Source organism: Heloderma suspectum, chromosome 1 (genome assembly GCF_057233095.1).
Source record: "Heloderma suspectum isolate Gila_16-S chromosome 1, 16-S_ref, whole genome shotgun sequence".
Classification (NCBI taxonomy): Eukaryota; Metazoa; Chordata; class Lepidosauria; order Squamata; family Helodermatidae; genus Heloderma; species Heloderma suspectum.
This window is the reverse complement of record NC_139458.1, coordinates 82,740,114-82,755,911: the sequence shown is the minus strand read 5'-3', so window position 1 is coordinate 82,755,911 and position 15,798 is coordinate 82,740,114. Positions and strand designations below refer to the sequence as shown.

At 43.3% G+C, this 15,798-nt stretch overlaps 1 protein-coding gene across 12 annotated transcripts in view; it reads left to right on the top strand.

The window, feature by feature from the left end:
- DGKZ (diacylglycerol kinase zeta) overlaps positions 1-15,798 on the top strand; it is a 116,598-nt gene that overhangs the window by 68,419 nt on the left and 32,381 nt on the right. For all 12 annotated transcript variants that reach the window (XR_014790240.1, XR_014790237.1, XR_014790238.1 and 9 more), the window contains 16 exons: positions 527-622; positions 4,307-4,384; positions 4,909-4,965; positions 6,579-6,647; positions 7,256-7,327; positions 8,100-8,216; positions 8,308-8,379; positions 8,923-9,018; positions 9,141-9,223; positions 10,321-10,381; positions 11,031-11,144; positions 11,280-11,420; positions 13,188-13,266; positions 13,881-13,936; positions 14,926-14,988; positions 15,648-15,721. Coding sequence is in view for 8 of the 12 variants with exons in the window: in XM_084850388.1 (XP_084706514.1) it covers positions 527-622; positions 4,307-4,384; positions 4,909-4,965; positions 6,579-6,647; positions 7,256-7,327; positions 8,100-8,216; positions 8,308-8,379; positions 8,923-9,018; positions 9,141-9,223; positions 10,321-10,381; positions 11,031-11,144; positions 11,280-11,420; positions 13,188-13,266; positions 13,881-13,936; positions 14,926-14,988; positions 15,648-15,721 (1,328 nt within the window). In the remaining 4 variants the exon portion in view is untranslated. The remainder of the gene's footprint in view (positions 1-526; positions 623-4,306; positions 4,385-4,908; positions 4,966-6,578; positions 6,648-7,255; positions 7,328-8,099; positions 8,217-8,307; positions 8,380-8,922; positions 9,019-9,140; positions 9,224-10,320; positions 10,382-11,030; positions 11,145-11,279; positions 11,421-13,187; positions 13,267-13,880; positions 13,937-14,925; positions 14,989-15,647; positions 15,722-15,798) is intronic.

Below are 15,798 nucleotides of genomic sequence, written 5' to 3'. Positions count from 1 at the left end.
GAATCTCACCACAAAGAAGCAGCTGGGGCATGGCTAAGATTATGTGTCTCTTCCCAATTCAGTTTTTAGGAAGAGACCTGGAGAAACCTTGGAGAGACCTTCTCCTGCAGCGGATGTGAGCGGAATCACAGTTAGGACCTACACCAGGGTTGCAGAGCCTCAGGCCTGGGGGCCAAATCCAGGCCTCAGGAGTTCCCCAGATGGCCACGCCCGCTTCCCCCCAACCACTGATTGTCTGGTGGTTTTGTTTGGTAGTTTGTGCAGTTGTCTCCCCCATTCTCAAAAGTTGAACTGCCTCTCCTAGGGCTTAGTCACTGTCAGTAAGAGCTTTAAGTTAAAATAGGTTGGTAATTTTAGCCATGCCTCTTTTGCCTTTGGCCCCACCCACCACTGGAATACGGCTCCCCAGACCTTCTCCAGAATGAAATTGGGCCCTTGGGCTGAAGAGGTTCTTCATTCCTGACCTAAACTGGATGTGACTCTCTTAAGAGTGCTGCAGAATACCATCGTAGCTTCTGTCTTTCAGGAGACTGCAGTTTATGGGGAGCACATCTGGTTTGAAACAAATGTCTCTGGGGACTTCTGCTACGTGGGGGAACAAAACTGTGTAGCAAAAATACTGGTAAGTCTTGGTACGAGGTTGCTACTGCTTGGTAAGCACGATCTATATGTGAGACTGCTCCACCATCTAGTGGAGAAATCAGACATTGTCTTAAGCCGCACATTTCAGAGATTATTAAAACAAAGGTCATAGGAACAAATAGATCTGTTTGGAGAGAAGAGGCTGGTGTAAGGAAAACATCCCCTTCAGATTGCTGCTAATGGTGCAGTTATTTGTTGGTATTATTGCTTGTTTATTTTATAGAAGCCACAGGAGAAATTGTGGAGCCTAGAAGCTAGAAGAAAATCTGGTAGCATCCACAACACAAGAGTTTCTGCTTATCTTTTCTGAAGTGGGCCAGGAGTGGTGGGGAGGATTGTAAATATATATTTTTGTTAAGCATTCTTAGTTGCATAGGGAGAACCTGAAAAGTTCACAGCATTTTCTGCAAAAGTCTCAAAGCAAAACTGGGCCATATCTCAATGGAGGAACACATGTTTAATGCAGGAAGTCTCTCCTTCAATCCCTATAATCTCCAATTAAAAAGATTGCAGGTAGAAGGGCTCTGTTAAGTCTTTGGAGCTAGTTTGGCCATGGTCTGAGCAAGCTTCTATATCAGGCAGCATCCTGTGTAGGGGAGAGTATAGGTTGTTTATTTATTTACAACATTTATATACTGCTCTACAACCAAACAGAGCAGCGAACAATAAAAGCTAAAAAGAATAAAGAATAAAGCACCATATTAAAAATCTGTTATTTTTTAAAACAGAATACCAGTAAAAACCATGGCTGGTGAGTCAAAGTAGGCATAGCTGTCAAGTTGAATCCCCAGCAGACCCACTAAGAAAAACTGGAGATACAGTTGGGGCCAGAAATATTGGAACAAGGATAACTATTTTGGCAGTTGGCCTCCGTACACCACCACATTGAAATTGAAAGGAAACACACCCAGATGGGAGCCAAGTCAGGACTTTCAAGGGGTTTGACAAAAGTGGGGCACTAACCATTCAGGAAGCACAGCCAGTGGCATACACACACACCCATCGTTGGTGGCTCATAAGTAATGGAACGAATGGCGGACAAGCAGCTGCATGGCCAGGTGTGGCCTGTTTCCTGGGTACCCCATGACCAAGCAAGCAGATAAAAGGCCTGGAGGTGGTTCTGAGTGTTACATGTGCATTTGGTAGCTGTTCACTGAGGTGTCCATGCGAGTGAAAGAGGCCATCATTAGGCTGAGGAAACAAAATAAACCCATCAGAGAGACAGCAAACACAGTGGGAGTGGCTAACACAACAGTCTGGAACATCCTGAAAAAGAAGGAATTCACTGGCAAGCTCAGCAACAGCAAAAGGCCTGGAAGACCACGGAAGACAACTAAAGTGGATGACTGCAGAATTCTGCTCATGGTGAAGAGGAACCCTTTCACAACATCTAGCCAGGTCAAGAACGCTCTTGCAGAGGTAGGCATGTCATTGTCAACATCTACAGTCAAGAGACGGCTTTATGAATGTAAATACAGAGGCTTCACAACAAGGTGCAAACCACTGGTAATGCTCAAGAACCGAAAGGCCAGATTAGCCTTTGCCAGCAAACACCTAAAAAAGCCTGCTGAGTTTTGGAATAAGATTCTTTGGACTGATGAAACCAAGATTAACTTGTACCAGAATGATGGGAAGAGGAAAGTATGGAGAAGGAAAGGAACACCTCATGATCCGAAGCATACCACATCATCTGTCAAATGTGGTGGAGGCGGTGTTATGGCATGGGCATGTATGGCTGCCAGTGGAACCGGGTCACTGGTGTTTATCGATGACCTGACTGCTGATAAAAGGAGTAGGATGCATTCTGAAGTGCATAGGGCTATACTTTCTGCTCAGATTTAGCCGAATGCTGCCAATGATAGGACACTGCTTCATATTGCAGATGGATAATGACCCAAAACATACAACAAAAGCTACCCCAGAGTTTCTCAAGGCAAAGAAGTGGAATGTTCTTCAATGGCCAAGTCAGTCACCTGATCTCAACCCAATAGAGCATGCTTCTCACTTACTGAAGACAAGACTGAAGGCAGAAAGACCCAGAAACAAGCAGCAGCTGAAGGCAGCTTTAGTAAAGGCCTGGCAAAGCATCTCGAGGGAGGAAACGCAGCATTTGGTCATGTCCATGGGTTCCAGAATTCAGGCAGTCATTGACTGCAAAGGATTTTCATCCAGGTATTAAAGGTGATCCTTCAGTTTGAAATGATGTTGGTTTGTTCCATCACTTATGAGCCACCAATGATGGGTGTGTGTGTGTATGCCACTGGCTGTACTTCCTGAATGGTTAGTGCCCCACTTTTGTCAAACCCCTTGAATCACAGCTGAAAGTCCTGACTTCTCTCCCATCTGGGTGTGTTTCCTTTCAACTTCAGTGTGGTGGTGTACAGACGCCAACTGCCAAAACAGTTATCCTTGTTCCAATATTTCTGGCCCTGACTGTAGCAGAGCTACTTTGGATGATTGCTCCAGTTGAAGTAGATTGGAGTACCATTCTGGCCCACCTGGGTACCAGTCCAGCCTTTGGGGTTCCCCAAATGGCCACGCTCTTTTCTCACAACCACCAACTATTTTGTCATTTTCTGGCTTTTTGTGCAGTTTTTCCCCCCATTCTAAAAGGCTGAAATGCCTCGCCTATGGCTTAGTTACTGGCAGTAAGACCTTTAAGCTACAATAGGCTGGTATTTTTTGTATTTTGGCCCCACCCACCACTGGAATGCAGCCGCTAAGAGCTTCTCCAAAATGGAATTCGCCCCTTGGGCTGAAAGAGGTTCAACACCCCTGGAGTAGATGATACTGGGCTAGATGACCAATAGTCTGATTTAGTATAAAATAATTTGATATGTTCACATGGCGATAATTCATTTATTGTAAGTTTGTAATTTTGCAGAGTTCCCATGTACCCCATATCTCTATATAATTGTTGCTCAGCATTCGGTGACCTTCCTTCCCCTTCCAACATAAAAAGTAACAAATTCTACAACTTTGTAAACTTCCTAAATGGAGCAATTCATTCTAGTCACTGTATTTGAACTCACTGACAGCGAAAGTAAGGATAAACACACACACACACCAATATTGCTTATCTGCCTCAAAATAGTGAGTCACACTTAAAAAAGCTTTCTAGGAAGAAGTCAAAACAAAAGCAGGAGGAAATGCAATCACAAGGCCTATGTTTGCCTTCTGGAACTGGCTGGAAAATTCATCTAAATTTTTAATTCTCCCTTTCATTATTACATTGTGTGCTTATGTTTTGTTTTTAATTGATATGGGTTTGAAAAAAATAAGAGCCTACCTCAAGTATATAGAAGTGTGATAGAAATAAATCTTTCCAGTAATCCCTTTGATTGAACTCTTGTGCTTGGGGGACTGTGATCATTCAGTAATCCATATATACCAGTTCTTTGATTCCATTTGTTTCATTATGACCAAGAGATGGGGGTGGCAATATGCTCCATATACACACATGCATTACCTTCCTTGCCTCTGCTGCATAATAAGGATGGAAAAATGCAGACTGAAGAGGCTTTTACCTGCAGCATTTCTTTCCTATACCTGCATTTCTTCTTTATGTGTTCTTTTCTGTAGAGGCATTGTATTAAGAAGTGAAGCTTGCAGGCTTCCCAGGCACTAGCTGATGATGTAAACTTCTTGTTTGCCTTGTTTTCAGCAAAAACCTCTGTCCAAGCGCAAGTGTGCAGCCTGCAAGATTGTAGTCCATACACCCTGCATAGAACAGCTAGAGAAAGTGAGTAAAAGCTAGTTAAGCTGCTCTGCTGTACTTGGAGAAATGGGATCAACCTCCTTAAAGAGAAGGAACTTCCCTGCTCGGACCAATCTGGCAAAAACACTTACACTCCTCGAGGGAGAAATTCCTAAGGACAAGCCTTCTCTTTCTACTCCTAGTCCTTGTTGACTCTAAATGCAAAACATGTTTGCATTTAGAGAAGCCAAAGTGCGGTCAGAAGGCCTTGGTTTCAGTCCCGGCATCTCCAGTTAAATAATCTTAGGTAGGAGGGCTGGGAAATTCCTCTGTTTGAGACCTTGGAGAGCTGTAGCCACTCAGAGTAGCCAGTACTGAGCAAGATGAATCAGTGGTTTGACTTGGTACAAGATATTTCATATATCCATATGCTCAGTTATTCACTGCACCTCTGGGAGTGGGGAAAGGGAAGAGGGAATCCCTTGTCAGAAAAAAGTGTTCCTTATAGGGCAGAAGAGTTTTGCTGCTTCTTTTTTTTTTTAATCTACTTCTCCTCCTGTTAAATCCAGATAAATTTCCGATGCAAGCCTTCCTTCAGAGAATCTGGATCAAGGAATATCCGAGAGGTAATTGCTGTGCAGACTATTCATGGCTTTGTGGCATAAGGGAATTGTCTACATATACAAACTTGATGCCAGTGGGTTTGAAATACTTGAAATACTCAAGCTAGCCAATATCCGTTGATCAAGGATTGTTCATACATTATAGTGATTGATAGAATTTCCTATTCTAAGAAAGCTGTGAGACAACATATAAGTTGGTGGCACATCTGAAAGGATAAATGCATGTTCAGGAGTGTGTGGCTAGTTAAAACTTTCCCAAACATTGGATAACCATTGTGTATGTCCACCAATAACCTGTTTAGCACTTATTCTAGAATATTTAGTTCTCTAGAGCTGTATCCTGTCTTATTTACATGCTTTCACTAACAATATCGGCAGTGTCTTTGCTTGCTTCCATATTTCATGGATGCTGTTTTAAGCCATTGGAAACCATAATGAATGTTTAATATCTCATTTCTTGGGGAGAAGAAGGATTGCATTCTGGTTGGGATTATGTGATTTCGGGCTGTCCCTAGAGAAAGAACTCTAAAAAGTAGAGGGTGGAGCCAAAGAGAATCCATATTGGCAAACCACAAGGCAGCATCCATTCTCGGTGGGTGATTTGAACTCAACAGATGCCCAGGGCTCTGTTAAGAAAACATTATCCTGGGCAGCCTTTGCTCCAGCCTTTAAATTGGATATAGACCTAATGGAATCTTTCTTCAAGTATCTCGTAAATAAGCAGTTTTAAACATACAGGCATACTGCCCCCCCACCCCAACTGGGAATGGTATCTGGTGCCTCTCATCCTTACTACTTCACTTGTCATCTGTTATTGGAAGGTAGTGCCTGGGGAAAATGCTCAATCATCAGTAACCAGTTCACCATTCTAAGCCTTCAGACACTTCACAAGTGCAAGATCTCTGGATGAGGGTATGATCCTGGCCCCTTAGGATCAGAAGTATGTTGTGTCTCTGAGTCTCGGCTTCCTGACCGAGTTGTAGAAATACAGTTTATACAGTTGTAGAAACAGATTTACAATTACTGTTGATTTGGTGAATGATCTATGTCAGCAAGGCTTGTTAAGAGACAAATGCAGGAAAAGAAGTAAAAGTAAACACTTGACTCTGTTTCCCTGATTTGCATCATGTGCAGCCTCCACTTTTCATTAGGAACAGGAAAAACACTTAATAAATTCTGTCCTATGCTCAATACTTCTAGATAGATAGATAGATAGATTGCATTTCTATCCCACTACATGGCCTCTATATAAAGGCCCTTGGGCTAGCTTACAAGTAAGAATAAACACAAATTAGCAATAAAACATTAACAATTAATTTAAATGCAATTATAAAAACCTATAAACAGTAAAACAGCACAGAGCAGAAAAATAGGAAGTTAGCATAAAATGTTTGAGGTTACCTTTCTGAGAGTGGTTCTAAATCAGGAAGGGGGAGGTGAAGCATGACTCTATAGGTCTTATAAGCCCCTTCCAACCCTACTATTCTATGATTCTATGATTCTGTTCTAGATATCTAAGTTGTTTTGGGGGCTTCAGCTATGATGTGTGCTCAGGGGGCCATGTATGTGTGTCGTCTTTGTTTTCTTCCTGAACCTGTTCACATTTTTTTCTGTAGCCTACTATCGTTCGGCATCATTGGGTACACAGGAGACGCCAGGAAGGGAAATGCCGACAATGTGGAAAGGTGAGAAAAAACTCTGTGTGTGTGTGTGTGTGTCAGTGCACATGCATTCATGTGCTTAGCTTGGAGATACAATGAAGTTGGATTTGGGGTGTGCAAAGGACTTATCAGGTCAAGAAATCTATAGTTTCTTCTGGGATTCTTACACGACTAGTGCTAGTAAAGCAGTCCCCATTGAAGGGAGACGATACTGTTTTTCTTTGTTCTTATGACTTCTGTGACTTCATTTTTTTCTCAAGCTGTTGCCGAACAAGAAACAGGAGATATCTAATCATCCTTAACATAATTGAGATTCATAGCTACATCTCACTAACTTTTTTTTATGATTAAGCATCCATTACTTGATTATTTTCAGGAATATAGCCATGTTAGTTTGTTGTAAGAAAAATAACAGAAATAACTGGTCCTATAAAGACTATAACACAAGAATGTTATTGTGGCAAGGGTCACCTGTCTGATGAAGGACATCTGTCTAGAAAAAGCTCATATTTCAATGAATGTAGTAGTCTCTAAGGTGTTGTTACTGAACGGACCATGAGCTTCTCATTGAGGTATAAAAAGAAACTAGAAGTGACACCCATTCTTTCTCCTTTCTCTCTGTGTGTGTGCAGGGTTTCCAGCAGAAATTTGCCTTTCACAGCAAGGAGATAGTAGCCATCAGCTGTTCCTGGTGTAAGCAAGCAGTGAGTGCAGCATGTACCTGTTGGCTAAATTGCCATCCCTTTCTAGACATGTGTGCCTCTGCCTCTCTTCCCTCACTTTCATAAGTATTGAAGGGTTCCTTACTGAAGCCTCTGCCACTTTATTACTAGCATTTGCATCATGATTTTTCTTTTACTTATGCTTTCTAATATTGTGTCATTCATCCTCACAAATGGGCCAGTGAGAGAAGCTTACTTTATTGTCCCCATTTTACAAATTAGTAACTGAGGTGGGGAGATACCAACTTCCTGAGGTTCATCCAGTGTGTGTGTGGCGGGGGGGGGCACGCGAGGTTGAAACTGCAACTCAAATGCTGAAGTCCAGCACTTTGGGTGCTCACTACATCCGTTTCCTTCTTCTGACTTTCCCAAGAATGTCTTTTGCAGGTTGGTAGGACTGGAACAATGGGAAATCTCTTAGTTCACTAGGACTGCAGGCGGAGGATGCTACTTCTTTAATTCTTCTCCTTATAAAAAGCTAACATAGCAAGGAGAAGCACTTTGCCTTTCTAGCCCATCCTGCTATGCTAGTTTTCTACTAGGCACAAGGTTTTTTTGGTTTTTTTAATGAAGGGGGCATTAAAAAGTCTCCCCGCATGCACGTGCATTCTGAATTGGTACATTCCATTCCACCACCTTAGCAATTTACCACTGATTCCCACTCATTCTGGTACACGCATAGACCAAGTGAATGCATGGAAGACCTTGACTGCTGTAGGCACTAAGTGGCTCTGTTCTTGTACTTCCCTTTCAGTATCACAGTAAAGTTTCATGCTTCATGCTGCAGCACATTGAGGAGCCCTGCTCGCTAGGGGCACATGCTGCCGTTGTCATTCCTCCCACCTGGATTCTGCGGGTCCGGCATCCCCAAGTATGTTGCCCTTCAGGTTTCTTTTGTCTCTAAATCATTTAAATTGACTCCTCACTTATATGGCTTCTCTCTCTCTCTCTCTCCCCTCTAGAACCCACTAAAGTCAAGTAAGAAAAAAAAGAGGACATCGTTCAAGCGGAAATCCAGCAAGAAGGGGCCTGAGGTCAGAGGTTAGGGCTATGGTGGAGGAGGGCTGAGAACTGGAAGGGTGTAAAGAGCAAAGTGAAGAGTTGCCTGGGCTGTGAAAGAGACAGAGAAAGTATTAGACAATAGGCTAATTCTTTTTATACTCCAGTGCATCACTTGTGAATGTTGTTAATTTGCTGGAGAAGGTGGAAGAGAAACACCTTTTAATTAAAATATAATTGTTCTCATCAACATTGCTTGTTTAATTTACAAACATTAAAGCCAAAATCAAATATAGATATTGCAGCCCTGTGTTTAAACACCAGCCTGGAAGCTGTAGGTGACCAGGAATTGCATGCAGGTGAGGGCATGGATTTCATGCGGGCAAGAGAGCAGGCTGGCAGAGGGGGCATGGAGCATTAAGTCATTAATACTTGTCCAATTTTGCACAATGTGTTTCAATAGCATAATGTGGGACTTAGTGGTCATAGCATCTGGGTCCTACAAAAATCCCTAAACCCCATGGACAAGAACGCATATTTCTTCATTTGGCACTCATAGTTTTGGCCATCTCTTGCAGGAAGGGCGATGGAAACCCTTTGTCATCAAGCCCATCCCAGCACCTCTCATGAAGCCACTGCTGGTGTTTGTGAATCCCAAGAGTGGTGGGAATCAGGTAGGCTTATTTTTCTACCATTCCAGCCTTTTCATATGCCAACCCATTCATCTTTTAGCTTCAGACCTTCCGCAGCTTGTTTCCTATTTTCATGACTCTTTTTTCTTTCTCTGTACTTTTAGGGAACAAAGATATTCCAGTCATTTATGTGGTACCTCAACCCTCGACAAGTTTTTGATCTCAGCCAAGGAGGCCCCAAAGAGGCGTGAGTAGCACTTCAGAAGAGTCTTAGTCTCATCCCAGTAGCACTGCCTCATTTCCAGCTGACACAGGACTGAAATCCCTGGGAAAGTCCCCTTGTACTCTGTATAACATTTGCATGCTGTCCTTCTTCAAAGAAGGTCAGAGTGGCACTTGGGAATGTTCTTGGGAGCACCTGATGTTGTGGCACTGTTGAAGCTAAGCAGGTGTGGACCTGGATGGGACACCGCTGGGAGCACCATATTAAGCTACTAGGAACATAGGAAGGTGCCTTATAACGAGTCATATCCTTGATCCATCTAGCCCAATATTGCGGACAGCAACTCTCTAGGATTTCAGGCAGAGTTCCTTCCTAGTCCTACCTGGAGATCCTGGGGAATGAACCTGGGACCTTCTGCATGCAAACCAGCTGCTCTACCTCCTGAGCCATGGCCCCTTTTAGCTATCTCAACCAAGGCTTTTCAACCAGTGCTACTCATACTCCCTGACATACTGTGAAATATCACTGGTTGAGTTTAAAGAAAAGAATGGGATGGATGGAATAAACAACCCTGTGAGGTGGATCAGGCTGAGAGAATAACTTCTGCCAAGTGACCCAGCAAATTTTTACGGCTGAACCTGGATTTCCCAGATCCAACACAATGCTCTAGCTATTGCACTAGCTTTTAGCACTAAGCACAGCACTAAAATTAACTACTTTAATTGCATCTTCTAACCAGCCCTCTCTTCGCCTCTTGGAAGAAGGAGAGCCTAACAGTTTTGAGCTGAGACCCAGGAGGTAATACCCAGAGATCTAAGCTACATAATCCAAAGCACAGTCCTTCCCAGTGCCTCCCTTCTGTGACTTGGGCATTCAGCTTCCTCCAGCGGAATGAAGACACTGATTGTTCTGCCAGGCTCAGGAATGGTTCTAAAGATGAATGTGTTCCATTTGGTTCTTACTCAGCTTCTTTGCTTTACACCGTAAATCTACATTTCCAAAAGGTTCTATGGAAATGAGGTTCACCCCCGATGAATTTTTGTCTGATGGATAGGGTTGTGATTTACACTGCTCATTCCACTCTTCCCTTTTAACTGCCACTCCTTCTGGGTTTTGCACAGGCTGGAGATGTATCGTAAAGTGCACAACCTACGGATCCTGGCCTGTGGAGGAGATGGTACGGTAAGTGACCATTGATCCCTTTAGTGCTTGATGAGATGCATCCCTTTAGTGCTATGAAGGGATGGAGTTATGCACTAGAAGCAAAATTTGGATCTGTGCCCATTGGTCCTTCATATGAGATGTATGGGTCCACCCAGATTTATAATGCAGCTGTAATCATCTAGGATTACATGTCCCAAGTTGTACTGTGGTCCTTCTTCAGCTAAGATGCTAGCTGAATAACATGCTAGAGGTAGTAGTATCTGTGAACACCATCTATATTAATGGGTTTTTAGAATGGCTGGTGGGCCAGGGTCTGTCAGCTGGGTGACTGCTTTAAGTACCATTATCCTGCTGTGTCCATTCAATATCACTATGATCTAAGCCATGAGCTGCTTTGCCGCCAGTCCTTATTATTCACAGATATACTTTTTGCTTGGTTTTGACTAATCATTTCCAGGCCAGATTAATTGGGAACATGTAGGTGATGGCCTAACCACCCATGTGGCCTTCCACCACTACTTAGCTCCTTCCCTTTTGCTGCTTTTTGGAGTTGGTCAACGGTGGTATGTGTAGGAAATACCGTCAATGGCAGAAGCAAAAGCATGGGCACCGCAAACTTCCAGCAGAATTTCTGTCTGAATCTCTGATGTCTTTCCTGGCTGAATAGGTGGGATGGATCCTCTCCATCTTGGACCAGTTACGCCTGAACCCTCCACCTCCTGTGGCCATCCTTCCTCTGGGGACAGGAAATGACCTGGCAAGAACACTGAACTGGGGTGGGGTAAGATTTTGCCAATTCAATACTTGACTGAGTTCCAGGTCAATACTGTGAGTAAGTCTACTTTGATGTTTAGTGGAAGTAACATGTATTCACTATCTTGCCTCAGTCCCTCATGGAGAACATCTCAACCCACAGGGTTACACAGATGAACCCTTGTCAAAGATCCTATCACATGTAGAAGAGGGGGAGATTGTGCAGCTTGACCGCTGGAATCTACAGGTGGAGCCAAATCCTGAGGCGAATCCTGAAGAGAAGGACGAGACGGCTACGGACAAGGTGACCCCACAACACCATCAGCACTAAACACAATGTTAATATCCTACACTTTTAGATCAACTGCCACCCCCAAAGAAGAACGCTCAATATGCCTCTCTGTGGTTTCTTTCATAGTGGGTCAGATATAAGAACAAATTCTCTAAATATAATGAGAAATGTTATGTGTTATAGCAGGAAAAAAAAAGTACCCTTACTATTCTTAATGGATATTTTCTGTGGGTAAGTAATCAAGTCACATAACTGTGAAAAAGTAGACTCTGAACATGGATGGGAAGCAGAAAATGGCAAAAATGATCAATTTGTGTTATGTAAAAAAGTAAACCATGAGATATTCCCATGAATCTGCAATATCTGCTTCTAACCTTAAAAACAGACATTAATGTATTGTTAGACATAAGAAGGGTTCCTGCTGAATTCCACTAAAAGTGAAACATAGGGCAAATTTAAAGTTCTGCATTAAATTGCAGTCAGGCTTACTGAAATCCTCCCTGTTAGACCTACTACCATAGGTCAAAAGTGTAAACAGTTGCCATGTAGATGCTTTGTATTGTTTTTGTACATGCTTATTTTGCTCAGAGTTGCACTTCATCAGAGTTTTATATGCTGTAGGTCTGCACACTCATAATGTGCAGTAGCCACAGATGACTCACAGTTACACTGCATCATGGGATTTATAAAGTACAAATGTGCAGGGCCTGCTTAAGTTATAAATACATGAGGTATGGCAGTGCAATGGCATAATCCATAATCCATCAGGACTGACAGTTTCCACTGAAATCTGTATGTTGGGTCCAGAAAAACTGGCCTAAGGGAGTAATTTGTGCACCCCTAAACAAAGTATATTATTTGAGGGCCGAATCTGAAGATGGGTACAAATTACTGCAATAGCTCCTTTTGAACAGGAAAAGCCACTCCCAAAGGGGTCATCTGGAATGGAGAAATGGAGTGTGTGTGTGTGCATTGGGGGGCGGGGGTCTTTAACCCTTTCCCCAGCTTCGATTTCCCTGCTTCAATTTGCCCTCTCAAAAGAGCTCCCTACTCTCCTACCGGAGTTCTAAATACAGGAAAACATGCATGTGGAATTTCGGAGTGGGGAGAATTAGAGTGGGGAAATGGCAGGCCTCTTGTCACTTTCTGGAAGCGGATGTTCCTGTTTATCACAATAGCCCTTTTTAATGTTACATGCATATGTGTGAAACACCTAGTTTGGCTCTGAGATGGTCCTTCTACAGGCATAGAATCATTGTGGGTCTAAGTTGAGTGCTTTCTTAACATAGAACCTTTTGGAAACCACAAGCATGACATAAGATGTGGTGCAGTAGGGTATTCCCATGGAGAAATCCAGAGCTTCACTTCTATACAATCAATGAATGAAGAGGAGATTTTAATAGCTCTTAAAGGAAGAAGGCATCTTTGTACCTCTCTTCATAGAAACCTGATTCATCCCATCTAGTATCCATACCTGCTCAAGTAACAACACAAGCAGAAAAAACATAAAACAAGCTGGTTGGAAAGCGTCTTGTTATAGGACCGTAGATGCATAGAAGGCCCCTCTCACTCCCATGATATTCATGGCACTTGATTGACCGAGGACTTTTATCACGTAGCTGCCATTTCTTCCCATCTGTCACCTCATAGGGAGGAGAACTTGCATTCACTGAGTTCTACTTTGCTTGCTTAGTTACATCCAGGTATCTATAGACTAGTTGAAAAGTCAACTCACTCTCATCACTCTCAGGCTTAGTGCTCTTTTTTTGTTTGTTTCAGCTCCCTCTTGATGTCTTCAACAATTATTTCAGCCTTGGTTTTGATGCTCGGGTGACGCTGGAATTCCATGAGTCCCGAGGTAAATGGCAACAAATACAGGATGTGGCTGATGCTCACAGAGCACCAAATTTTGTGTGTATTTGGGGCAAGGGGGGCAGTGCTGCTCTCCAAAAACAGCACCTTTAGTTTCTGGAGGTGATGAGCTGAAGGTGAAGGATTGTAACCTGCCTAATAAGCCCAGATGTGGGGAGGGAGAGCAAAATGACAATGAACTGAAGGCAGTTGGCTTGGAAGTAGTGTGAATGTCTTTCTGTACAACAGAAGGGGTAAAGCAAGGGTGGACAATTTGTGGCCCTCCAGATATTTTGGCCTACAACTCCTGTCATCTCTAGCCAACATAGCCAACGGTGATAGATGATGGGAGTTGTAGATCAAAGCATCTGGAGAACCACAAGTTGCCCACCCCTGGGGTAAAGGTACATTTTATTGTTAATGCTGAACTAGCACCAGCCCCCTGCGTTGTGCTGAGGGACGGTCATCTTTGCAGATTGCTTTTCTACTGATTTTTTTCTAATAGGGATGGTGTGCATATAGAGAAGGTGACGCTGAAAATGAACTGCTGCCCTGGAGCGGGAGTGGGGAGGGACTTTGCTTCCTGAGAACAAGTGACCGATAATTAATTTCTTTCTTCAGAGGCCAATCCAGAGAAATTTAACAGCCGATTTCGGAATAAAATGTTCTATGCTGGGGTAAGTTCATCAGGATGTTCTGTCATGTGCCTATCAACAATTGCTGCCTTGTTTTCAAAATCCCCAGAAAGTCATTCACTATAACAAGTATAGCATCTCAGGGCAGGTCCCACTGTAATGTTATCTCATTGGAGGCATGCTTTTGAAATGATACCTATGGAGGAATTCATGTTTAAATGTTTTGTCAGAATTGAAAATCTACAGAGCAGAGCAAGTGAGGAATGATGGGCATTGCCAGCGTTTGGGGGCAGGGCGGGGGGAAGAGGGAGAAATGCTGGTTTATTGGTATATAGACAGAAAGCATTATCAAGGCTGTGTCAAGAACAGCAGTTTGAAAACTCAGATTCGACTAGTCCTGAGCCAAATGTTCCACATGACACTTTTTCTACAAAAATTTGGGAAGTGGAGGTCGTGGGCAAAAGGGAAAAAAATTCTGGGTGTTCTTTTCAGATACATGGGGCTTACTGGGGAAAGTGGTGGTGGTTCTCCTCCCTTGTTACTTTAAATGTAAGCTTGCCGTCATCCCACAACAGCTGAAAAGGATGCCCCCCCCTTTTCTGGCTTGTGGATGGGGCTTTGAAAGGGGGGGACATTTTCACCTCAGCACTAGATGCAACCTAGGAGAAGGGAGTCTTGATATTACACCAAGGTCACATATGCACTTTCAGATTTACCCAAGTCAAGTGTGCATCAGAATCTGTACTCTAGTGTGCACTCTCGTTTTTAGTGTAGTTGGAACCAGGCACAGTGTCAGTGAAGCAGGGAGCAGGCAGGAGTATCTTGATGTGTTGGCACTTGCTACATTATTACATTTATTGTAATCCATCAATCATTTATTCATTTCTTATATTTCTATACTGCCCCATAGCCAAAGCTCTCTGGTTGGTTCACAAAAATTACATCTGCCTTTTCTGCTTCTGCTTAGGTTTGGGTTGGGCTAGTGCGGGGTCATCCTCCGTGTGCTAACTTGGTTTCTTTTCTGCTCGCAGACGGCATTCTCTGATTTCCTCATGGGGAGCTCCAAAGACTTAGCAAAACACATCAAGGTGGTGGTGAGTGTGTTATGGAGCTGATGGGTTCTTCGAGGGCATTGATGAGAGAAGATTACTGGCTCAGTCGTTACTATGAAACGCATTTGAGAGACACGTTATCCTCAGAAAGGGTCTCTTTTCTTGAGAGGCACTGAGAATTTGGTTCCCCCAAATGGGAGATGGTTCCCCCAAATGAGGATGGAGAAAGCATTGGAGCTTATACAAACATAAGGAGAGCTATGCTGGATCAGACCAAGGGTCCCCCTAGTCGAGCATTCACACAGTGGCCAACCAGCTGCCTGTGGAAAACCCACAAATAGCACATGAGTGCAACAGCACCCTGTTGCTCATGTTCCCCAGGAACTGGTATTGAGAGGTACACTGTTTCTGATACTGGAGTTAGTACATAGCCATCATGACTAGTAGCCAGTGAGAGCCTTATCTGCCATGAATTTGCCTAAACCCCTTTTAAAGGCATCCAAATCAGTGGCCATCGCAACAGTTTGTGGTAGGGAATTCCATAGTTTAACTGTGTGATATGCGAAGGACTTCCTTTTATCTGTCCTGAATCTCCCACCAATCAGTTTCATGGGATGACCCCAAGTTTTAGTATTATGAGAGAGGAGGTTCTTCCCTGTTGCAGCCAACCTTGGCAGGTGACTGTTGCCTTTTTTCATTAGTGTGATGGGACGGACCTGACACCCAAAATCCAAGATCTGAAGCCTCAGTGTCTCGTCTTCCTAAACATTCCAAGGTGAGAGATTACCCTCACTGCCAGAGAGGCACAGAGCATTCTAATCTCTGTTTCACTTTCTCTGACTCTCCCTCTGA